This window comes from Alnus glutinosa, chromosome 3, assembly GCF_958979055.1.
Source record: "Alnus glutinosa chromosome 3, dhAlnGlut1.1, whole genome shotgun sequence".
In the NCBI taxonomy this organism is placed as follows: Eukaryota; Viridiplantae; Streptophyta; class Magnoliopsida; order Fagales; family Betulaceae; genus Alnus; species Alnus glutinosa.
In genome coordinates, this window is record NC_084888.1 from 34,105,261 (window position 1) to 34,130,557 (window position 25,297).

The 25,297-nt window shown below is 37.9% G+C and overlaps 3 protein-coding genes and 1 non-coding gene across 4 annotated transcripts; 2 read left to right on the forward strand and 2 right to left on the reverse strand.

Moving 5' to 3' along the window:
* The first annotated feature begins 5,238 nt into the window (after nucleotides 1-5,238).
* Nucleotides 5,239-7,066, forward strand: LOC133863861 (uncharacterized). Its single transcript, XM_062299981.1, has 2 exons — nucleotides 5,239-5,947; nucleotides 6,829-7,066. Exons 1-2 carry the CDS (start codon nucleotides 5,345-5,347, stop codon nucleotides 6,907-6,909), a joined length of 684 nt encoding a protein of 227 aa, XP_062155965.1. The 5' UTR covers nucleotides 5,239-5,344; the 3' UTR covers nucleotides 6,910-7,066.
* Nucleotides 7,067-9,578: 2,512 nt separating this feature from the next.
* On the forward strand, nucleotides 9,579-11,660 carry LOC133863902 (uncharacterized). The gene is made up of 3 exons (XM_062300041.1): nucleotides 9,579-9,642; nucleotides 9,759-10,548; nucleotides 11,319-11,660. Exons 2-3 carry the CDS (start codon nucleotides 9,931-9,933, stop codon nucleotides 11,427-11,429), a joined length of 729 nt encoding a protein of 242 aa, XP_062156025.1. The 5' UTR covers nucleotides 9,579-9,642; nucleotides 9,759-9,930; the 3' UTR covers nucleotides 11,430-11,660.
* A 1,789-nt stretch (nucleotides 11,661-13,449) lies between these two features.
* Nucleotides 13,450-14,895, reverse strand: LOC133863400 (zinc finger BED domain-containing protein RICESLEEPER 2-like). The gene is made up of 4 exons (XM_062299342.1): nucleotides 14,275-14,895; nucleotides 13,914-14,172; nucleotides 13,593-13,802; nucleotides 13,450-13,505 (listed from the first exon to the last, which is right to left on the reverse strand). Exons 1-4 carry the CDS (start codon nucleotides 14,893-14,895, stop codon nucleotides 13,450-13,452), a joined length of 1,146 nt encoding a protein of 381 aa, XP_062155326.1.
* A 6,628-nt stretch (nucleotides 14,896-21,523) lies between these two features.
* LOC133865134 (small nucleolar RNA snoR114) lies at nucleotides 21,524-21,601 on the reverse strand. Its single transcript, XR_009899659.1, has one exon. It is a non-coding gene; the product is annotated as a small nucleolar RNA snoR114 (small nucleolar RNA).
* Nucleotides 21,602-25,297: the final 3,696 nt, after the last annotated feature.

Below are 25,297 nucleotides of genomic sequence, written 5' to 3' on the forward strand. Positions count from 1 at the left end.
TGGCCTCTGGACCGGCAGACTCTACTTCTCCGCGGACATCATCTCAACCTAGATTAGAGTGTCGCGCTTCTTCTTGGGTTTCGTCTTGAATCGGATTAGAAAGTCTCGTAGTCACCATCACTAATTTATTTTTCGTAAGAACAACTCTTCATTCCCACAGACGGCGCCAAACTGTTGGTACAGTTTTCAGTATGGTGACGTGTCGCCTGGTGATTCGCTGCCTCCCTCAACCGTACTACCTCGATCCCTGCAAAATAACAAACGACTAGTCGGGGGTGCCAACTACGCCCACTCCGATGCCTAAGTCAGTTCAAATCAATTTCTTGGAGAGTATCTGTAATCTCAAAAGCTCAGAGAATATATATCGTCTTTAATACCTGGCGTAGTGGTCTTATTTATAGGCTTGTAGTTGCAGTTCTACTGGGATTCTTGAAGCCCAGTTGATCTAGGAGTTTGAGTCCTGGTCTGCTCGAATCTTAACCTTATCTTCAGGAAATTTGAATAAGGCTACAGAGTTCAAATTGGATAGCACTCATGCCTCTTCAATCTTAATTCCACGTTATTAGTAGTCATATCCCGTTGATTATGGGATAGAGGCTTATCCCTGGTCTTCCGAAATACTGGCCTTATCTCACTCTAAGCCAATTGTAGTATACTTTGACCAACCCCCCGAGGTGATAATATCCGAGACATGTTCGCTTCGATCGGACAAGGAGATCTCGGAATATTATCGCACCGTAGCAGGGTTGTGGAAAGTCTGAGGTGTTACCATACCTAGGCAATCTTTTTATACCGGGTTGTGATGAAAACTTCCTGGACGGTATCGTAGCTTCTGTCAATCCTCCGAGGCATAAATATCCGAGATATGTTCGCTCCGATCGGACTAGGAGATCTCGGGATATTTCTTACCATTACTGAGTTCAATAGGACCGAGGTGTCATCATACCTAGACGATCTTCTTCTACTGGGTCGTAACAAATGTCCGAGATGTAACTCCGAGATGTAACACCGAGATGTTTCAAGATTAGGATCCACGTGTCATCGAGGTTAATTTTATCCCCAACAAATATCATAACAATTATCAATATTGAGACATTTGAAAATTCTGATGAAAGGAACTCCAACTCCAGAGCTTTCACCTTTATCACAAGTGGTAGAAGTTTTGTAGGTTATGACAAAAGATGAACGAACTACTTCAGCCAATTGGTTTATCTACCACTTTGACTGTTTGGTAATTTTACTCTCAGAGTCTCTCCTCTTGTCTTCTTTCAAACATCATGGTCCGGGATCTAATGTCTATGACTCTATAGGCCTTAACTTCACGCAGAATGTACGAGCGAAGGCCCTCAATAATTGTTTTCTATCAACTGACTTTTCGTACAGTCACGAGCTAGATATGATGACTTTTCAAAACAATTTTTGTTTATTTGTTTCTCACTTTGAATTTGTTGTCAGGAAAACTACAATTTATCCCTCATAATGTTATTAAAATTATAATCTTACCTTCAAAGTAAAAAAATTTACAATGCGCTCCAACTAAGTTTTTTAATTTTACGATGTAACCAATTATTTTGAAAATATCCTTTAAAAAAAAAAATATTTTTTTTTTTAAAAATAAAATAAATAAGCCACCCCTATTCGGCCGGCCTGGAGGTGGCGAATCACCCTCATAGCCTATGGAGGTGGTTCGGCCACCCCTATGTGGCCAAAGCCATCCCTATTCAGTTGGCCTAGGGGTGGTTCGGCCACCCTCATGTGGCCAAATAGGGGTGGCCCTTAACTTTAAGAACTTCAAATAGAGGATTTTGTAGGCCTCTTTAAATTTTTTCTCGTCTTCATCGCTACTCTCTGAATAGTAGGACTGTGACCCCTTAGAATCTTCGTGATACTTGATATTCCTTTGTATTTATAAAGGTTCTGGTGTAGTTAGACTGCTCTAAGAATCCTTGATTTCTAAGCATTTGCAGTTGTTGGCAATGTGAGCTTTGGAATACGGATCTTCCGGGATTCGTCGCCGCATGACTCGGGCGTAAGGATCTTTTGGGATCCGTAATCTCTTTGGAGAGATCTCGGTCGCACATATCAGAGCAAGATACTTGTGATTCGTATCCCTTGAATCCCGGGTAGTTTCGATATATCTGCGGTCTCGGACGTTGCAGTGTATTCGAGTTGGGTGGGCCAACCGGGTCCAAATAATTTCGACGAGCTTGATTGACCGAGGAGACCGATATTTTCCCTAACAGTGATTTTAGAAATTAAAAAAAAAAAAAAAGAAAAGAAAAAAGAAGAAGAGATTTTCACTTCACAAAGCTCCATATAATGCAGACTGACATTTCCGGTGCACAAGAGTCGGTGCAAAAGGGAGGGAGAGATGTAACTGTAACGAAAAGGAGAAAAGGGCATAACAGTCACTTTTGCTACCAAAAACTAGCATTAAATATCCAGGAATTGGATCCTCTCCATTTCAAATGAAATGGAAATGAGCTGGTTTATAACTTAGATTGTCTTAAAAAGATATAAGGTTATAAATTTGCCACGTCATTTAAAAGTTAGTTAACGACATCTAAAAGAAAATGTTCAACGTTATCATCAAATTCCCTCCTCTTCCATCCAAACCTAAAATGATTAGATTTGGACTGGGAGTCCTATCCTAATTCTACTAGGAATAAGACTCTTGGCTGGATTTATTGGACTCGGATTGTGATTCATACCTCAATTTAACTTAGAGTAGGGTTCTAATCCTGATTTTCTTAGCTGAATGAGACACAAGTTCTCGGGACATGCCTGTCCTGAGCCTTGGTTAACAGAGTTGACTCTTGGTCCCGGGGTGTCTTCATTCCCGAGACTCAATCAAAATGTACTTCCTATTGCGTATTCTCAAGAATAGATTTTATGGGAATAACTACTTGGTGTCTATCTCTCGGGATAGGACTATCCGGAAGTCCTGCTATCTTAGCTTTATAGTTGCCAATTCTTCTTGGGCCGATAATTTTTTAAATAGGCCGATCTAAATGAAATTATTCCAAACAGAAGCTATAGACCGAACAAACATATAATTCGTGTATTTCTAACGCCGCATATAAAAATAGCAAAGAACCATCGACGTACAAAACAACAGATTAATTACACAAAAAAACAACAAGGGACACATCTCACCTCGTACAGTTTTGTTCGGCACGCTTTTACTCATTTTCGTGTTCCAGCTTGCTTCACAGAAAACAAACAACTTTATCAAACAAAAGATTAACTTTATGATCCTGCCATAAGATCATCTTCACCGCTCCCAAGAAACTAAAATTCCAAAGCTCACGAGTCACGGTCGACGGAAGTAAAGCCTAGGCTCCAAAATAAAGCAATTGCACTAGGTCGAAGAAATTAATAATGGTGAAAAGACTCTAAAGCTAATTAGCTAGCTACTAGCGGTTGCTTTGCCTTTTACTTTAGTGCATAGGTTATCATACGAAAAATATAATAATAGTGATTGACCGGCCACTACCATCTTCTTTCAAACTTATTATAGATTTTATTTAGAATCAAGTACGATATATAATGAATTCATTACTCTATTAAAAAAAACAACATTTGAATCATTTCTTTTTCTTTTTTTTTTTTTAAATAAAATTATATTGTCTTTTCTTAAAAAAAAAAAGGCAATTATATGATCTTTCATAATAGTTTCAACGTTATAACATGCACAACTTCGAGTATATATAATAATATGGAATAAGATTCTCTTCATTTATTTATTGAAAAATTAAAATTTAAAGTTATGAATATCATGACATCTCCGCAATTTATGGGATCACTTTTATTAGCGTTTTTTTTTTTTTTTTTTTTTTTTTTTTTTTTTTTTTCTGTTCTTTTTCTTTTTGTCGTTATCTAACAATTTCACCTTATAAAAAAGGTACTAGGCTGCGTGGCTAGCTTTGCTTTTCCTTAAAAAACAATAACTTTTGCTTTTACGGAAGTTGTTTTTTAAGGAATGCAACTAATAGCTAGAAACTATATGTTATTGATTTAAGCATTTTTTGTAGTCATTTTAACAATGTATCCAATATATCCTATTTTTTATTCCCCTTTTTTTTTTTTTTTTTTTTTTTTTTTTTTTGTGGTCTAGAAAATTAAGTCTAACACTCCCTGGGTCTGAAAATAGGCACAAAAGTATGAGAGCTACTCGACAAGCCAAAATATGTTGCTATAGAGTATAGGTAGGGATGGAGCAAGAATTCTGGCTCAGGACAAGATTAAAAAAAATTAAAAAATTAATTATAAATAATAATAAAAAATGTAACTAACAAAATAAATAAACAATTCAAAAAATTAAATTTTGTTATTTAAAACATATAAATATAACCTGTAATTTATTTTTCACGCTTACTGGCCGTTATTCACTTGCCCTTGAAGACTTTTTATATTTTAAAATCTATGCATGATTTCTTGTTAATATATAGTTACATATGAGTATGTATGCATATTTATACATACATAGGTAACCAACAAAGAGCCCAAAGGATAAGGTAACAACGGATTAAGATTTTCTATAATTTCAAAAAAAAAATTAGATTCTCAAATTATATGAATTCAGATCGTTTTTTTATTGAATGACGTAAAAAATGTTACATATTAAAAACATTACATGTTACTGAGGCAAAAGAAAAAAAAAATCATTCCATAATACTTTTTATTTACTTTTGAAGAGATCAACGCTTCTTCTTTATTAAGCCAATGCAAAAGATAATTTTTTGCTCAAAATTTTTATACGACATAAAATGTAAAAACCTGATAAAAATATATTCAATTCTCATTGTTAACATGTCGCATTTTTAATAGGTAGTATTTTTTATGTTATTCAATACATAAAACGGTCTAAATTATCATAATTTGAGAATTTACAATTTTAAAAAAATTGTCAGAGATGATGATCCGTAACAACTAAAGTACATTGAAAAATAATTGCCATAAGGAAAATGTTAGATTTACAACACCAATACAACAACTGTACAACAATTCCTCACATGAGGGTGGGTCCCACATACTGGGTCCACCCTCATGTAAGGGGTTGTTATACAATTGTTGTATTGGTGTTGTACAAGAATCAAATTCCTTGACATAAATAAACTCTGAACTGAAAAGCAAGTAGCATTGTAGCAAGTAACAACAGATAAAAACACTTACAGGTCACACCTAAGTAATTTGCCAGTATATATATATATATATATATATTAAATCATAGCTTAATGGACAGTAAGTGGTCCATTCAGTCATTTGAAAAACAAACACCAAAGCCAACACAGGGCACTTGCCGGAATCCACTCGAAGATTCATAATCATTCACGTAGATAACATGGCAGGCACCAAAGTAAGCCTGAAACTTGTGGTAGACAAAAGGAAGCAACGACTGCTCTTTGCTCAAGCAGACAAAGAATTTGTTGATTTCCTCTTCAGCATTTTCAATCTGCCCGTCGGAACTGTCACTAGGCTCCTCAAAGAGGAAGACATGGTAGGTTGCTTGCCAAGCCTCTACAAGAGCATTGAAAATATGAGCGATGCTTGCTTTCGGCCAGAACGGAACAAAGATTTCCTGTTAAAACCCAGAGTAGTCATTCCTGGTCTTAAAGTCGTCCCTCCCCTCTTGCCAAATGTTGATGAGTTATTTAAATGCAGGAAAAAATCAAATTCTATCTGCAATAACAGCGGTTGCAGCGCCTATCGAACCCACGAAATCGAATGTAAGCAGGAGAGTTATATATGTTCTCATTGCATCGATTTCATGGACAGTACCTCTAAAGAGGCAGGTTACGTGAAAGGGATGGTTTCGTACATGGTGATGGATGATCTGGAGGTGAAGCCCATGTCCACCAACTCCGGTATCACTCTGCTAAGAGAGTTTAATGTAAAGGCAGCAGGGGATATTGTGGAGAAAGTGGTCGATTTGGGCATGTGTGAGGTATGCCACTCACCCCTTGCTTCTGTGAATTACAAATATGAAATGCTTCTTTTGCTGCCTCTTCTTTTTTCTCGTACATTGGGGAACATCGAATGATTAACTATCTAAATTAAGATTTGTTGTTGCTCTATATACGACTCTAAACCATGAATACTGGTCTGTTCTGGTAGTCACTCGTGGGAATGTCACAGCAGATACACCTAATTAAGCATGAGCATATATAGGCTATAGCTTTCATTTTTTTTTTTGAAGAAACAAAGGAATGGAAGAAAAAAAGTAAAAGAACACAAAAACTTTGGAATTTAGAAATAGCCAATCCATCCCCTAAGTAAATGCATGCCCTCCTGCATCAATGTTTCATGCACGTTTACTCCCCAACTACTCATCAGAAGCTTTTAAATTTTAGTGGCTACATGTATGAATCGTCTCTGATTTCGTATAGTAATAATTAAGCTTTTATTATTATGGAGCGGTTAACACTAAAGAAAAAAAAAATGGATTAGAAGAGAAAAGGGAACCTTATTGTTAAAGAACAGTTAGGGTATTTTAATTAGTATAGTATTTAACACTGATATAATATTATATTCAACAATGAAAATGGTGGATAATATATAGAATCCACCACAGTTGATGTCAGGGACAAATTCTGCACTTATAAACACTTGTTACTGACTCATGTTTCATAACTGGGGCATTCCATTCTGCATAGTTTGAATGATATTCTGCATTAGATTTGCAGTTTCTGTTGCTGTACTTGCTGTTTGAATAAAATTTTCTGTTCATAAAAAGAAAAAGAGGAGAGTAGTGGATTGTGGCAGTGCGACTCTAAGCATTGAATGTAATAACTAGTTTGCTCCTTAATTTGCGTGGTGTGTTGCTAGGGTCTGAAGTTGCTCAAGGCTTCTCTGCAATCCAAGACGGTTCTGACTGATGTCTTCCTTCCAACCGATGGAGATCTTTAAAAGAAGCGAGTCGTTGCATATATTGTATTGGTCTTGTAATTTATAGGTTCAAGTGTATGAACCATGTTACTCAAATCTGGTGTGGCAGTGTGTTTATTGTGTTATGCTTTATGAAATCAGTAAGCAAACTTCTGTTAATCAACATGCAATTTGCATATGCTTATGGTTTCCGAAGTACTCTTGATACTACTGTTAGATCACATGGGCTGCTATATTTGTATGATCCTCCCTGATGCATATTATATGTATCCGGCCTTCTTCTGCGAAATTGATGATTCATTTGCTGAAGAGTTAGTGATCAGAGAGAATATTCTACCTCCCAAGGATAATTTATTCGTGGGCTTCAAGTAAGGTCCAAAGTATGGTATCTTTAAGGCCCAAGTGTATGACGTACCATTCCCATATTCTCATCAACAGCCATAATTCATGAGCAACTATGCTCAAACTATACTCTCAAACTGTCATAGTTTTAACTGTATAAGTCACAATTAACCTCTCTAACTACTTAACCCTTTCACTTTACCTCCACCACTATGGATTTCGATAAAATCCGACAGAAAATACGTCATGAGCCATACACATGACTCAAAAAGTCCAATACACCCTTGAATCAAATATAAAATTCAAAGAAAAAAAAAAAAAAAAAAGGAGCAAAAAATAATAAAAAAAAATGTCGTGGGAGCCGGAGGAGGCCACAAACCACGGCTAGGTTGTGGCCTGTGGGTCTCTAGATTGAAAAGGTCCACGACCATGTCATGGGCCTCCAGACCCAGGTCGAAGGAGAGGTGGGGGCAGAGTCTCATAGTCTGCGTGGGCAGGGACGGAGCCAGCCATGGTTATGGGGAGGGGCCAAAAAATTAAAATAGTCATCTTCTTCCGTTTTCTACCTTTCTGCTTTTTGAGCTACTCCTTAACCCTAAACATATAAACACGAACAGACTGCTGGAAGGGAAAACAAAAAATCGAAAAAGAGAAAAATGGCTTGTTTGACAAAGACATGTACATAACATAACAGAATAATAGGTTGTTAAAGTTGGAATTAGTAAAAAGTGATGTTGTGATATAAAATAAAAAAAATTTGTATAAAAAAGTGAAAAAATTTTGGATTATAGTGAATTTTTTTATTTGAATAGTAATAAAAAATTATTGATGTGATATAAAAAATGAAAAAAATAGGAATGTTTTGATGTTGATTGGTATTAAAAAATATGAAAAAGTGAAAAAATAAATACATGAACAGTAACCCCATTATCCTGTGCTGCACAGTACTGACTTGGCAAACAAGCCCAAAAATTTCGAAGGTGATCGAGGAGGGTTGGAAGGGGAAAAAGAAAATTGACAAAGAGAAAAAATTTTGGAAAGTTAGGAGGTGTGTAGGGCAAAAAAATATTTGGGGTAGGCTAACTGAGCTTAAAATAATATTTAACTTAAAAAAAAAAAAAAAAAATCGAAGGAGTTGGGAGGGGGGGGGGGGGGGTTGGAAATGGCCCCTACCGGCCACCCCCCAACTCTGTCACTGGCCGTGGGCCCGTACGTAGGTCTCCAATATAGTCAGTAAGTCAAGGAAATATAAATTTTTACTTTTTTTGTTTTTAAATAAAAGGCATAATTGTATTTTCACACTTTTTAATAGTTCTTATAAGAGTATAATGAACATTAAAAATATGATTAATAGGATTAGTCTTAAAGTGTACGAATTTAGTACTCTAGGACAAAAAATATACTAGCAGAGTACTTTATTAGCGAGCTTGTCAAAGGTGTGGGAGATGAAAAGAAAAATTCTCTAGTAAGTACGTATAGTAAGCTCCTTATGCTTAAGGGCTAAGAGAACAACTAGGGAGTCCTTCCAAAGGAAGTTATTTAGACCCAACTTTGCTGCTTCGTTGGCTAGCTGCTAGTAGAATTGCCGACATTAAAGTAAAAAAGTACTTGGTCACTGTTTCTACAGGAAGAAAGAAAAAAGAAAAAAAGAAAAAAAGTTGTGTGAAATTACCGAATTATCTCCGAAAGTATAAAAAGGTAAATTTGATCTCTCCCTGCGTTCAAACTTCCTTTTCAACATGTGATGCAGTAATTAACGAAATCAAGGCTCGAACTCAAGATATTTAATTGTGATATCATGTTAAATTATTATTTATCTTAAAAAATTAAACTGATAGGAAGAGATAAATTTAGTTATTTAATTTATATTCTAACACTCCTCGTATGGGTAGGCTCAAACTTCATTTTTAATTGACTGAAATTTTTTACAAATATGCTTGTTAGAAATTTCATACAAACTATATCTAAGATTAACATGTGCTCATGGTATATATGAGAAACATATGTTGTTTTAATAGCATATACTTTTCACATGTCTTTTTTTTTTTTTTTTTTTTTTTTAAGAGAAATTCATGCTTTTTTAATAGCATTAATAAGAAAATATATACTTCTCACATGCTTAAAAAATACATATTACTCTTATACGTGAGTCGTAGAAAATTTGTTACGAATCCATTTGTAAGAATTAGTTTTTGTCATTTTTTAATATAATGCTATGAAAATATAAAAGAATAGCAAAATAAACGAAAAGTAAACATAATTGAACAAAAAAAAAGAAAGAAAAAGAATCCCATTATTTCTTACTCTTTCTTTTTTTGAAATGCCATTATTTCTTACTCTCGGAAAGTAATATAAAGCAGCACCCATCTTCTCCACTCAGCCTCAGCAGTCAGCAGCATTCTCTTTCTCAGGGTACAGTCTCTCTTATTTATTTATTTTTATGTGTTTATGTTTCTCAAAGCTTTTGCAACGATCTTAGTTTTGCTATCCAGATCAGAAAATTATAACTGGGTATTTAATTTTCGTAGGAGCCAACGCTTTTTCAACAAGCAAATGTGATCGCCAATGGAAAGGGTTGCAAAAGAAGACATTTCCCAGAGCGAATTCCACATAGCCCAAAGACTATAAAAAGGGTAACAGCCAGGCCAATAGAGGGCGGCCGCATCCATTCGGGAATTCATAATCATTCACACACCTAAAATGGCAGCAACCAAGATAAGCCTGAAGCTTTTCATTGACAAAAAGAGCGAACGCGTGCTCTTTGCTGAAGCAAACAATGATTTTGTTGATTTCCTCTTCAACTTTTTCACTCTGCCCTTTGGAAATGTCACTGGGATCCTAAAAGAGAAAGGCATGGGAGGCTGCTTGCCAAGCCTCTTCAAGAGCATTGAACATCTCAGCGATGCTTACTTTCTGCCAGACCAACCCAAAGACTTTGTGTTAAATCCCTTTGTAGCCATTCCTGGTCCTAAACTCCCTCTCCCCTTGCCGAACGTTCAGTCATTTAGATATACGGAATCGAGTGATCGTTGTCGTTCGGGTTGCTCCCGCTGTCGGATCCAGGAAAGGTTATATTGCAACACCAGACTTTGTTCTTCGTGCACTGCTACAGTGAAGACTGATTTTTCTGACGGTTGCTCAAGCCCGGCATCTTCGAGTGATGAAGGTTACGTGAAAGGGATGGTTACATACATGGTGATGGACGATCTGGAGGTGAAGCCCACGGTCAACATCTCTTTCGTGACTCTGCTTAACGAATTTAATGTTGAGGATGTAGGCTCTATTGAGGAGAAAGTGGTCGAATTAGGCATGAATGAGGTACGGCTGTCATCCCTTGCTCTCTGTGCATTATAAGTTTATATCAAACTGTTCTTTTTTCTTTTTTCTTTTTTTTTTGGGGGGGGGGGGGGGGGGGGGGGGGGGGGGGGGGTTGGTGTGTGAACCGGTGAACGTTGAACATTAAACCGGTTAAACTAAGTAAGTTGAAGTTTGTAGTTTCCTTTTCTGGTTTGTATGCTTGTATATGCTTATAGTTTTGGTTCAGACCACCCCCACTTCGCTCAATTATAAGTCACCTTCATTTGGCAATGTGAGTGGTTCAATCGCTCCTTTTCGCCGGCCTAGGGTGGTCGACCCCTTGCTCTTTTGGTTTTCTGTTTTTAATATATATATATATATATATATATTTAGAGAGGACTGTATCAAATCCTAATTAGGGATGACGTGACATATTGACAATTTTCATTAGCATTTTTAAATGTCAAGTCAACATATTGAGTAATTTGTTATTTATTCTTACATGAGTTTTAAGTCACTTTTAATTCTTGGAGAGTTTATTCAAATAAGTGCAATTACAAGTAATTTGTATTCTGATCCTTTCCGAGTCATTTGAATGAGAGAGGATCCGGTTCCTTATACTTAAAGAGTTTTTTTGTCCAACAAAAAATGAAATGACAAAAATGCCTCTCAAATATAAGGAACTGGATCCTCTCTCAAATGAACTGCATGGAGAGGATTCCATCCGATTAATTTTCCATTTTTACTTTAATATAATAACTGTTTTGCTCCTTTGTATGGTTTGTTGCTAGGGAGTGCAATTGCTCAAGGCTTCCCTCCAATCAAAGACTGTTTTGACTGATATCTTTCTTCAGGCAGAGACCGTTGGAACTGAGGAGTCAATCAAATATGAGGGGGTATAAGGGACCAAATGGAGGCAGTTGTATCTTATATTGGTCTTTCAACTTCTTATGTTCTTTAACTTCTAGGTGTTAGAACTCTGTGTGATTATTTATCCATAAAAGTATTTGTGAGATTGCTAATTATGTTTTTTTTTTTTTTAGTTGCAATCATGTTTCTCTTTTCCCTTGTCGTGACCGACTTGTAATATTCCATGTTAGTCAAAGATGGTGTGGCAATTTGCGCTTTTTTCTTTTTTTTTTTTTTTCTTTTTTTCTTTTTTTTTTTTAATATTTTTGAAAAATAAATATGACTCCTAAAGTGTGTCATCAAACCAAACATGCAACCAAAATATAAAATGCGGAAAAATAAAGAACACATATATTTTGGTTACGAAGTGAAAATTTTTTGTACTAAAGAAAAAAACTACTTCGGGACAGTTAAACTCAAAAAATCAATTAACAGAAGAAATAGCTAGTTACAAAGCAGTCGTACGTACTCACATAACCCGATGCAGTAGTTGTACCTTGAACTCTAACACGTACCTATACATGAATGCATCTCAACCAAACCTCTTATCTGAAGAGTTCTTCAATGGATTCATTTAACTTAGAGCTTATTTCTAAGTTAGACTCAATGGTTAATCAAATCACACAAATACTCTAAAAGAGTTAGCACATCTAATAATATCTGCCTAAATATCATCTCTTAGCACAATGAGAATTCTACTTTGGAATTCTTAAAATTACACAGCCTATGAGCCTCTTTAAATAGGCTTCAGAAATCCTAATTCTATTCAAACTCGGATTTACAAAGGTGGTGTCCGGACCTGGCTTCTGGGCATCCAGACCTACGACTGAAACTTCCTAAAACTCTGAAACGCTTCCGGACCTGGAAACCCTAGTGTCCGGACGGTTGCTTAAAGTAGTTCCTCTGTCCGCAGTCACCGCATAATCGTTCGGACTCCTTGCTGACGGGAACTTACTGACTTCAGCGTCCACTGGGCTTGTTCGGATGGCTTTCAGAACCTTGAGCTATTGACTTCACCGTCTGCTGTTAGGGCTGAAAAGCCGGTTACGGTTAGCAAAAATTGCTAACCGCCTCCGCCAACCGCCAACCGGGAACCGGTTTTTCAATTTTTTTTTTTTTTTTTTTTGGTTCTTTTGTTTTCTTTTTTAGCTATTGGACCTGTTTTGTTTTGAACCTTTTTTTTTTTTTTTACTAGTTTTCTAATATGCAATTTGTTAAATTAGGCTATTGTTTAAAATACAAAATTACAAATTTGCAAGCAATTATGCGTTTACATAAAATCAATTTGCAAGCAATTATGCGTTTACATAAAATCAAAAATTCAAAACACAAGTGGACACACCATATTCAAAACACAAGTCAACTATCAACACACCTCTTACTCTTAGACCCCTACATTCACAATATCAAAAAATCAAACCATATTCAAATAGTTCATAGTCCACACACCCACACTCACAATATGAATTGATTCACAACATCAAAAAATCAAACCATATTCAAATAATCCATAGTCCATAGTCTACAAGTCCACTCACCCACACTCACAATATGGTTTGATTCACAACATCAAAAAATCAAACCATATTCAAATAATCCATAGTCCATAGTCTACAAGTCCACTCACCCACACTCACAATATGGTTTGATTCACAACATCAAAAAATCAAACCATATTCAAATAATCCATAGTCCATAGTCCATAGTCTACAAGTCCATTCACCCACACTCACAACATTGTTTGATTCACAACATAAAAAAAAAACCATATCCAAATAGTCCAAAAGTCCACACACCCACACCCATCAATTATCAAACCATATCCATAGTCCATAAGTCCACACTCAAGAACAAAACCATCTTGTGGAAATAACAACACGACTCCTATTCGGTCTTCTAGCAAAATCCTGTGGAGATAACAACAATAAATATTATAAACTTAAAAAATTGACAAACTAAGCAATTGCATTGTAATATAAATATAATGACAAGTCAAAAAATGATAACCTTCCCCTAGGAATAAGATGTGTCAGTCGTCATTGAATGAGAATGTTGATTCTTAGGCCCATCTACAATAGAAAAAGTTTGAGTTAAATAAATAAATAATGAAAAGTAAATGAAATGAATTTATAAATAACTAATTCATAAAAATTTACCAGGTTCATCATAGCTTTCCATAAAGTCCTGAAACACTTCCTCATAGATCATTGGGCGATTCTTCAACCAGTCTTGTGTGCAAATCAAGGCCTCAACGGTAAGCGGAGACAATGAACTCCTAAAGGTATCCAATACACGTCCTCCGTTGCTAAAGGCAGACTCAGAGGCAACGGTGGAAATAGGGATGGCCAATACATCACGAGCTATGGCTGTGAGAGTAGGATATTTTGGTGTATTAACCTTCCACCAATTTAAGATGTCAAAATCTATAATATTTGCTTCACACCCATCCAACAAATATTGATCCACATCCGACCTACATTCCAAGTCATTCTCTGCGACAAGGTGTTGGGAAAACATATTCCTATATTGTGTCTCTTTATCTCCATCACCACAAATAGGATTGACATCTACTCTTCTTGTATCTTCAACAATGTTAGATGACTCCCCTACTCCCCTCCCATGAAACTTATTGTATTGCTCAATTAAACGATTCAGGAGGTCTCTCACTTTTGCCTCTATTTGATCCGCCCACATAGGCCCATTACATTTTTTCAACCAAAACACCAATGCCTTCATCTTGTTGCGTGGATCAAGAACAAAACCAACATACAACATTAAATTGATCATATCCATAGTCCCCCAATACTTTTCATATTTTTGTTTCATACTAAAACTCACAGAACTCAAGACCTCATCTTCACTGAGACAACCATCATTCAAAGTATTTTGAATAATACAAAGTTGCAAAAAATATGAATTGGAAGTGACATGAGTTGAACCAGAGAACTTCAATGTAGCTTCATAAAAAGTTTGCAAAAATGTCGCAAATGCCCTAGCATTTTCCCAATCAATAGGTTGAGGAACAACAAAATGATTATGCTCATCCTCCCCCAATAGGTCAAAAGCTCTTTGGTACTTCTCAGCTGTGGTCAACATCAAATATGTAGAGTTCCATCTAGTTGGAACATCTAAACACACCATGTTTTTACATTTAATTTTTTCCCGCTCTATACACTCTTTAAACTTTGACATCCTCTCCGGTGAAGACCTCACATATCTCACTGCGTTCCTTATATTAGTAACACAGTCACCTAAGTCTTTCAAGCCTTCATGCACAACAAGGTTTAAAATATGAGTGGCACAACGCATGTGAAGAAAATCTCCTCCTAAAACAGTATGACTCTTGTTCTTCATCCTTTTTCTCATATACTCAATCCCCACATCATTGGCTGAGGCATTATCGACTGTAATAGTGAACACACTATCAATCCCCCACTGAGTCAATGCACTCTCTATCATTCTTCCAATAGTTTCACCCCTATGATTGGGAATTTGGTTAAACTTGAGAATTTTTTTATGAATCGTCCAATCAGAGTCTATGAAGCTAGCGGTAACACACATGTAGTTTATATTTTGCAGGGATGTCCATGTATCGGTAGTGATGCATACCCTTTTACCGCTCAAAAAAGTCCTCAACCTAAGCTTTTCTTCTTCATACAATTTCAAACAATCTTTTTGTAAAGTGATACGACATGGCACTTTGAACCTAGGTTCAATTCCATTTATCAATTCCCTAAACCCATCACTCTCCACATGCCTAAAAGGCAGCTCACTTTTGATGAAATACCGAACAATCAAATTTCTTATATTGTTTGAATCATACTTCATGAATCCAATTTGGTTACCACTACCACCTTCTACCGGTTTCTTGAATGACATTTGCAACATTGTTTGGTTTTTGGGTAGTCTTGAATCTTTTGATTTCTTAAGTGGAGAGTCTGGGCAATTATAGGTAAGGTGGTGCATCATGGCTGAAGTGGCATTCCTCTTATAATGACACCCTATTAACCTATTGCAATAGTTGCACATAGCTTTAGGGTTTTCCTTATCGATCGGTTCCACTTTTTTAAAGTGACTCCACACAATGGATTGATTCACAGGTGGTTTTTTAGATTGTGACTGTTGGGAAGGTGTGGGGCTTTCAACATTTGCAGTGGAAGGTGTTTCAGAATTGTCATCTACCATAATAGGGGTGGTTGCATCACTCAAAGTGTCTGTCATCTGTTATTAGATAAACAATAAAATTTATTTAATAACCAAAGGAAAGATGAATCACTCAATCACACCTAAAAAAAAGTAAATCTCATCTCAAACTAATCATAGATTTAATAGCTAGCTGTAATTTGACATGAAAGATGAAAATAAAAATATATCCTCAAACTGTCTTCGGTAAACAAAGTACATAGACTGAATGCCTTTTTTTTAGACCCTTTTTTCTTTTTTGCTAAACCATACTTGCTTTATAGTTAATAAAGGGATTGCACTTTAAAATTTGAGCAATCATTCCCCTAAACTACAGGATTAGTTCAATGTTTCCTACCGTCAATTTTTTTTTTTGAACCTTAATCGTACTTATTAATCGTACATATACAAATAAATATAGCAGATGCCACAAAGATTCACATTCAGCATATGCAGATGAATGGCATCTGCTGATCCTGGATTCATAACAAATACATATACAATTCACCCAACAGAATACATATGCAAATAAATATAGAAGCCATCATTCTGCCACTAATACCTAAAAGCACCCCCAGCCAAGCAGCTAGTCAGTCAATTAAGTAAATAAGAAATGTCATTTTCCTTTAATCTCCCATTCTATAATCCACCAGAACACCCTTTTTATCAAATTCAAGGACTAACTAACTTAACTGAACACTCAAAGTAACCAATCTAATTCCTTTATGACCTTATAAGACATGGTGACAAAGCACGACATTTTCATTCCTCTTTTTTTCTTTATTCCTTGGAGACCCGAGACCCTATAACTGTATTAATCTAATAGGATTAGTGATTGTGCTTTGAACCTTCTTTCGGAAAACTATAAATGAATTTATTTTCTGTTCATATTATGGAAAACCCACAGAAAGGATGAACACCGTCCCATTAAAGGCCATTGTCACAACAGAAAAATTTTGAACTGAAACTAAAATAAATCAAACAAAATAACAAATCAAACAAATAATCATAATAGAAACCCAAAATAGTGAAAATACAGCCTATTAAGTCTAATGATAGAAGAAGAAATAAAGCTTACTATCAAAGTCGTAGAGAGGACGGAGAGTAGCGGATAGAGGTCGATGGTGGCGTTGGCGAGTGGCGGAGAGAGAGGCCGGCGAGTGGAGGAGAGAGGTCGGTGAGTGGCAGAGTGTTGCGAGAAGGGAGATTCGGAGAGATTGAGGGCTGAGGTAGGGAGGCGGCGCACGGCGCAGTGAGAGTAGGGAGTCGGGAGAGTCGGCCAGTCGGGACTTAGGGTTTGGTTAATGGCTTAATGCCACAGGCTGGCTGCCAGCCTATTAGACAGTTTAGACCGAATTGAAACGGCGCCGTTTCGGTGTTAAACACCAAAACGGCGCCGTTTTATATATAAATTTTTTTAAAAAAATATATATATAATAAGAAAGCCGGTAACCGGTTTTTAGGCGGTTTTAACGGTTATCCGGTTAACGGTTAGCGGACGGTTAGCGGTTAGCGGACGGTTATTACGGACGGTTATTTTCACCCCTATCTGCTGTAGCGTTCGGACCTTCATAGGACTCTGAATCTCTGAGCTGTGCGTCTGGACTCTGGCAACTAGGCGTCCAGACTGTCTCTAGGGAAAGCCAACTTTATGAGCTGTAAAATCTATAGAAATAAACCTTTCACCAGGATCTTTCCTTCTTAGTGATATATTGTGCAGATACTTGTTCTGATTAGTTCTTTCCATATTGGAAAATATATTTCGTAATATTCTTCTGGAAGTCCTCTAGAAATACAGTGTCCCTGTGTATGGAAATTCCTTGATATGAAAATGTTTTTGTCAAAACAGAATGAGCCATTTAAAATAAACCAGCAATTTTGTTTCTCAATTTGCATTATTATTTTTATCAAATTAATTTGCAGAATACTTCTGTTTGGTATATCCTCAAGATAATCTCGAGTTTGGATCACTTTTTTTTTTTTTTTTCCCTAATTGATAGAAGGAAAAGGCTAGTAGGAAAGATCTTTTCCATTTTTGATCCGAATGGAAAAGAAGATAGGAGATCCTATGGGAATGCTTCTAAAAACAAGATTGAAAGTGGGCCATTTAGCTAAACAATGTGCACAAAAATTTATACTATAAGACACTTCCGAACCATTCTAACTTTGAAAGTAAGATAAAACTAAACTAATTAGCTAATGGTGAAAAGACACCTGAACTAATTAGCTACCAGCTGTTGCTTTTCCTTTTGCTTTCTCTTTTTCTTTTACTTTAGGCATGGGTTATCATACAAAAAAACATAATAATGATCGACCTCTATCATCTTCTTTCAAACTTATAGATTTAGTTAGAATCAAATACGATAATGAATTCATTACACTTAAAAAACTACATATGAATCATTTCTTTTTTTAAAAAAATTATATTATCTTTTTTCTTTAAAAAAAAAAAACAATTATATTATCTTTCATTTATTATGCATCGTTTCAATGTTATAATTAATACGCACAACTTCGAGCATATAAATTATAATACATGGTGAAAATCTCATTTAACTCTGCAAGTTAATAACCATAATATCATGGCATCTACACAATTTTATGGGATCACTTTTATTAGCGCTTCTTTTTCTCTTCTTTTCCTTATTGTGCATCTTCTACTTTTCTTTCTTAGCGCAGAAGTTATCATATGTCATAGACTCATATAGTTTACTTTTTCTTTTTCTTTTTTTCTTTTCTTTTCTGTTTTTGTCATTATGATCCATTACAATAGATAACACAGGTAGTGCATCTTTTATCTTTAGAAAAGAAAGTAAAGAGAAAGATGTAAATATGTGCCACGCCAAATAAGATATTATTATTATTATTATTATTTGAACAGATACTTCAATCTTATACTCACAGGAAAAATGATCTCAAACAAATTAGGATTTATGGATAAATTCCTTAGTTACAATATGAGCAATACTCCGCGCCTTTCCAGAATGATGCTCTCAATGAAATAACCAATTTTGGATAGACATGGGGTTGTGATTTTATCTACTTTATAATTGCATGTGCATCACCTTCGAAAAGCACATCAAAAAGCTAACTTCTTTGCTAAATTGCACCACATACAACGCCGCCATAGTCTCTACGATTTGTGGTTCCACCCGTAGATTTTTGTAAAGGCACCATGCTCCCAACACAGCTCCATAGCAATCCCAAGCTATTAAACCCACCCTGATACGACCGTCCTTCACGTTGAGGGAAGCATCCCAATTAATTTTCACGAAACCAATGGAGGGGGGCTACCAAAAAGATTGCACAGGGAGTTGGACACAGAGACGGAGGGAGGGGGGGGGGGGGGGGGGGTTTGGCAGGGGCCATGCCTCCCCCCCCCCTCCCCCCCCCCCAAATTTCCTTAAAAAAAAAAATTATAAGGTTAAAAAAAAATCTCAAAAAAAAAAAAATATAAGCTAAAAAATTAAAAATTTAGCCTATTGGCCCCTGTCAATAATTTTTTTTTTGCCACTGGCCTCTGCCCATAAGGATTTTTGGCTCCGTCCTTGGTTGGAAAATGGGTTCCGAAGTGACTGGAGCTTATTTAACTAGATTACTGGTCCGAAACTCCTCCAGGGAGGATACTGCCGAGCAGTATAGTACCTCATTGGTGTTAGGGAAATTATCAGCCCCTAGGTAAATGGGCCTATTCCCGAACCAAGGCCCAGTTGATATTGTTGGCCCAACTTGACCCGCTCAGTCACTAAGGCTTAACAGAGTCTTATAACACCTTGAAGGCTATGTTTGGAACACATGGAATAAATACATTATCCCATGAGGAGTAAGTGTCCCACTCTCCCACTCTCCCACTCAACCTCTATCTCATCCCACTAAGGGTCCCACTCAGCCATGACATGAAGGTGGAACAATGCGGTTGAGAATTATGTGCTTATAAATAGGCTGCTACCCCAGGTACAAAAGACACTCTGAATATGTGCTGAAAATATACTAAACTCTCGACTCTCAATACTCTCCAAAATGACCCACTGACTTAGGCATCGGAGAGGGGATGTCGGGAGACCCCCCCTCTAACGCATCTGTTTGCTCTTCCTTGCAGATTACGAAGAACACTGTGAATCAAAGATCCACACGTCACTAGACTGAAAACTGTTCTAATAGTTTGGCCCCGTCTGTGGGAAACGACAAATCGTTTCTTGCGAAAACAATAAATTCAGAATGGTGACTTGCGATCAGATCACGCCCTTCGTCAACAGAGGCAGATTTGCGCCGATTGGGGTTTGCATGCAACAGATCTGAAATCAAACACAACAGCAGATCTATAATCATCAATAGCCCATGCATGTTGGAGGACACCGAATCTATGCTCAGCAATACCAGATCTGCGTTCAATTAATCGATTAAATTCACAAACAGATCGTCGATCTGCGCTCCATTGTGCTAAAAAATTCCCACGTGTCTCCACACACGTTAAAGAGCCCGTAGCTTGGGGAATCCCAGCTAATGCGGTGAGCCAGTAGTGAGAGATCCCGCCTCTGGTGCTGCCACGGTCCCACTGTACCTCCTGGGTGAGCTCGAGGAGGTACTCTTTTAATTGGGGTTACCGGTCGCTCCGTGGTGGACAGATCCACGTCGGGTTTACCCGCTCTGACACCGGACCCGGCTATCCCAAAAACTTCGGCAACGGCCGACCTGAGGGCCGACTGAGACGACGATGTTCCGGGCGACATTTCCGGAGAAGCCAAAGGCGATCCAATAGGCTTCTTTGCAACTTTGATGCAGACACCTTGGTCTCGTAAATCCGAGCCGAGGCTTAAAAAAAAATTGAGCTAGCAACGCGTAAACCAATTCGCAGATCAGGTCCAGGTACGTGGGAATTAGACTTCCCTCAGCTATCGAATCGTGCCTCCAGACTGCCATAGCAATGGCAAAACGGACATCTCCTCTTCATCCTCCGACCATTCATGTTTCAGAGTGTCTGTAAAGTGTGAAAAATCGTTAACACAGTTGGTGGAGACCAACGCACCTGTGGCACCATGCACTCTTCTCGGTGCGCACGTGAAGATGTGTCTTGTGCAGCCTTTCTAGAAGGCCCCAGCTTCAGGCCCGAGCCACTCAATTTTGTCCACCGAGTCCAATACATGCCACAACATGCTTTCACAAAGCTGGCATTACAAACAAAAGGCCCACCAGTACATTTGCTCACATGATCTCCACAATTTATGGCAGAAGCAACTCTTGCTATCTCCAATACAGCCTCAAAGCATATATAGGCCTCTTGCAAAAGGCTTAGCAAGAGTCGATAGATCTGGGAATACACAGATGTAGTTGCTGGTGAAAAATAAAAAAGACCATCTTCATCGAATTCACAGATAAGTCCACGGTCCTCTGTTTTTATTAATTCCGTTTTGATAAAATTGTGGAAATTAGAAATTTATGACGTGGATAAATATCTGTCCCATGGAAAGCGGACAAAGATCAAATTTTGCTGGCTTGAATATGATTATGTGAAAACATGATCCTGTGCGCATAAACTCTTAAAAGTTCGTACTCCATGTTATGATAAAATAATAATAATATCTAAAAGATATGAGGCCAATCAACCCACCAACTCTGTTGAAGATATAATTCCGTACATAGAATACGTACAAAACCCACCAACTCTATTGCTCTAAAGCCCAAGTTTTCATAAGCATATATATGAAAAAGAAAGGTGTGGTATTTGTGCTTTTCTTTTATGTCCAATGCTTCTGACTCAGGAAATAACTTGGAAGAGTGTTAATGGTCTTTCCACGCCAATACAAAACTCGATCCTCGACAGCATAAAGAAACAAGCTGTGGAAGAAGTTCCAAAGAGAGGCCAAAGGGAGAAACTCCACACGCTGCAGAATGCGGAGAAAAAGGAAAGCTCAGATGCATTTATTTTCGTTCGAAGAATTCGACGTTTGTGATGGACCCTACCATCAAATTAAACCCAGAGCTTCTCAACACAATCGTCCTTGCCGGTCGAACCAAAGGTTTCCTCTCACAGGTTGCCTTTACCAGCCTTTCCGAGAAGCCAAATTCTATTGGGAGTTAGTTTCTGCGGCTTCATGCATGCACGACACCGCCTCACGTTCTTCCACGAAGAATTAGATGAAGCTGAGTGCGAGATAAGTTTATCATCTTCATTTGTCAGCTCAACATTTAGAATATACTTATCCTGTCATTAGTTTTAAGAGAAAGCACCGGTAGAAAACAGACACTCTACGTGTCTGATTCTCTTTTCTTGTTAGTTGAAGTGCCAACGCCAAAAAGAAAAAAATGAAGACAAAACCGAGCCGGAGACGTCCATAGTTCTGATCCTCAATTTCTAGCTGGAGGTGATCGTCGGTGGGAAACTGAGCCAGAGACGTCAACAACCTGCTTGCAGCCGCCAGGCCTGGGACATATCTAATTCTCCACGGTCCCACCTTTATCCAAAACAACCGAGAATCCTTGAGGCCACGACAGTGGGGCGTGATACACAGAAGATAAAAACAAAAGGTGGCTGAGGAGTCCGGATCATCATTCTTGCTGCTCGGGTCACCCCCCTTTTGTGCTGCTAATGCAGGGTGTTGATCTTTTTCAAAGTACTGGCCATAATCATCGAATGCACAGGTTCTTTTTGAAGCTTCAAATGTTCTCCAAAGAACCAAAACGCATGCAATTCAATATTGCAACTCAGGGTGCCTCATTCGGTGCTTCGCATAATATGATCCACAACTCAATTCTAGTCATCTAAAACAAATGGTGTTCAAGTCTACTTGAACCCAAGCCAAAAGATTAGAAGTCGGTCTATCTACGGCAGGCACAAGAACTGATCATCACCCCAGCCATCAAGATTAAAAAAGTCTAAAGCTGCTCATCTCGCTGTGATCCAAAAAAAAAAAAAAAAAAAAAAAAAAAAATCTCTGAAGAAATGGAGTTTGCCATCTTTCACTGGTATTTGACCATAGGGACAAGTTTGGATGCACTCAAGGACGGTTTGGTGCTTATCTGCTTTATCCCTCTTCAAGAAAACCATGGAAATTCCCGAGACTAGTGAATCACCGATCAAAAGGCGTCAATGGTGTTTACGGATGGGTTTTGACATGGGTCGGTGAGATCGTAATCATCTTGAGAAGGACACGCTCATCTTAACCAGAATCCCTTCCTACACAATTTTCCGAGCTCCAATGACCCGCTTGGTGTGTGCCCGGCGATGGAAGTCTAAAGCAGAGTGTGAAGCATGGACCATGCAGAGATGGCCCCCGTTCGTTACAGTGTAAAGCCCATATATGATGATTTCAAACAGGCAGCAAGGACCTGCAGCGTGTCAATAAAATGGGGTTTTCCCGAGCTGAGGGTTCAATTTTCCCGAGGGTCAAATTTTCCAGAGATGAGAGTAAAATTCCGAGCCAAAGATCCCGAGGAGAAACTTTGAGCGGATAAAAGATCCGAGGGTCCAATTTTCCCGAAGAGACCTATCCTTCCAAGATCAATTTCTGGAGCAGGTTCCGACACACCTCACTGAAGATAAAATCCGAGCCAAGGATAAATCCAACTGAGGTTCCAATTTTCCCGAGGGTGAAATCCGATCCAAGGATCCAATCCGAACCAAGGATCATTCCAAGCCAAGGATAAATTCCGAACCAAGAGTAAAATCCGAGCCTAGGATAAACTCTGAGGCGAGGATAAAATCCGAGCCAAGGATAAATTCGGCCGAGACTCCAATCCGACCGAGGGTCCAATTTTCCCGAGGTTGAAATCCGAGCCGAGGATCCAATCCAACCCAAGGGTAAAATCCTAGCCAAGGATAAACTCCGAGGCGAGGATAAAATCCAAGCCAAGGATAAAATCGGCCGAGGCTCCAATTTTCCCGAGGAAAAAAATCCGAGTCGAAGATAAATTCAGAGCTGTGGAAACATTTTGAGCCAAGGAAGCAATCCGATCGAGGCTCAATGCACAACTTCATCAGAATATTGAGATAAGTTCACTCTTTGCATTTTTATTTATGCTAGCCTACTCATAAATTTTTAGATAGTCAAATATATCTCATGCATTGAACGGTAAAGTTTAAAATGAACTTCTCACCGCAACATATAAAATGATTACACTTCAAGTCTAAAAATTGGGGGGTACTAACAAACTTTTCCTCCAGTAGTACAAAACAAATATCCTAAACTTTCATACTTAGCTAAAAAAGAGCTAAGCATAAAAGTTGGGGGGTACCAACCCGGTGAAAAAGGCAACTGAATATGAAGACTATATTAAGTCGCATGATTGAATCTTAGTGCAATTTTGCATACTTTGCATTAATAAATTGTTAATTGCTAGATTCTGCTGCATATATGCATACCTATGTGCCTTTTAGACACAGGCAAGGCTAATATTTCATACCAGAGGTCTCTATCTAGCGAGATCGGAAAATTCTGAAAAAATACCCATGCTTTGTCAAGCTTCTCCTACGCAGGTCTTCCTTGGCTACAGAAGTCAAGAGCTCGTCAAGAGGGCCCGTCGAGAGAATTTTGATGGCAACCAACTAAAGAATATTTTTTGGAAGACAGGTGGCTTCCAGAAGACCCTGTGTTGCATACTAAAACGCAAAAAGCCATCACAACATACTTATATAACTCGAATCACGTTGAGGGGATTCGAGCCGAGACTTGAATCACATTGAGGGGATTCAAGTCAGAGAAACTTATATAACTCGAATCACGTTGAGGGGATTCGAGCCAGCCGAGACTTGAATCACGTTGAGGGGATTCAAGTCGGAGAAACTTATATAACTCGAATCACGTTGAAGGGATTCGAGCCGAGACTTGAATCACGTTGAGGGGATTCAAGTCAAAGAAACTTATATAACTCGAATCACGTTGAGGGGATTCGAGCCAGCCAAGACTTGAATCACGTTGAGGGGATTCAAGTCGGAGAAACTTATATAACTCGAATCACGTTGAGGGGATTCGAGCACTACAACCTCATCCTGCCTCGAGATTACTCGGCACGATTTGAGCACAAAAAGGCCTCGGCACAAGCTGAGCCCCCATAAGCCTCGGGCCACCATAAGCCCCGAGCCGCTGTAAGCCTCAAACCACTAAAGCCTCGAAACCAGTCCGAGCATCCAAAGCCTCAGCCAAGGCTCCAAACATCATCAAACGCTAACAACCACAGTTGCTTGGAAATCAGCCTATCAACTCAGGTATGCAAACTAATCATTATTCGATACATATATACATTTGTTCTAATAGATTTCAGGGATCCTGCTTCGGCAAAAGTCATCAAACCAAACCAAACAGGGAGACAACCCCTACAAAAGAAAATGTCTCTGAGACAAAAAAATTTCCGAGACTAAAAAAGTCTCCGAGATGAAAAATTTTCCAAGTCTGAAAATGTCTCCGAGACAAAAAAATTTCCGAGACTAAAAAAGTCTCCGAGATGAAAAATTTTCCAAGACTAAAAAAGTCTCTGAGACAAAAAATTTTCCGAGACTAAAGAAGTCTCCGAAGATGAAAAATTTTCCAAGTTTGAAAAAGTCTCCGAGACAAAAAAATTTCCGAAACTAAAGAAGTCTCCGAGACGAAAAATTTTCCAAGTTTGAAAAAGTCTCCGAGACAAAAAATTTTCCGAGACTAAAAAAGTCTCCGAGATGAAAAATTTCCCAAGACTAAAAAAGTCT

Bases quoted from the DNA above. Each gene is read 5' to 3' on its own strand.
- LOC133863902 (XM_062300041.1), top strand. From the start codon at position 9,931: ATGGCAGCAACCAAGATAAGCCTGAAGCTTTTCATTGACAAAAAGAGC. The intron at 10,549-11,318 runs GTACGGCTGTCA...GTTTGTTGCTAG, and splicing joins TCGAATTAGGCATGAATGAG to GGAGTGCAATTGCTCAAGGC.
- LOC133863861 (XM_062299981.1), top strand. From the start codon at position 5,345: ATGGCAGGCACCAAAGTAAGCCTGAAACTTGTGGTAGACAAAAGGAAG. The intron at 5,948-6,828 runs GTATGCCACTCA...GTGTGTTGCTAG, and splicing joins TCGATTTGGGCATGTGTGAG to GGTCTGAAGTTGCTCAAGGC.
- LOC133863400 (XM_062299342.1), bottom strand. From the start codon at position 14,895: ATGATAGAGAGTGCATTGACTCAGTGGGGGATTGATAGTGTGTTCACT. The intron at 14,173-14,274 runs GTGAGTTTTAGT...CCACGCAACAAG, and splicing joins AAGATGAGGTCTTGAGTTCT to ATGAAGGCATTGGTGTTTTG. The intron at 13,803-13,913 runs GTAGGTCGGATG...CTACTCTCACAG, and splicing joins CGCAGAGAATGACTTGGAAT to CCATAGCTCGTGATGTATTG.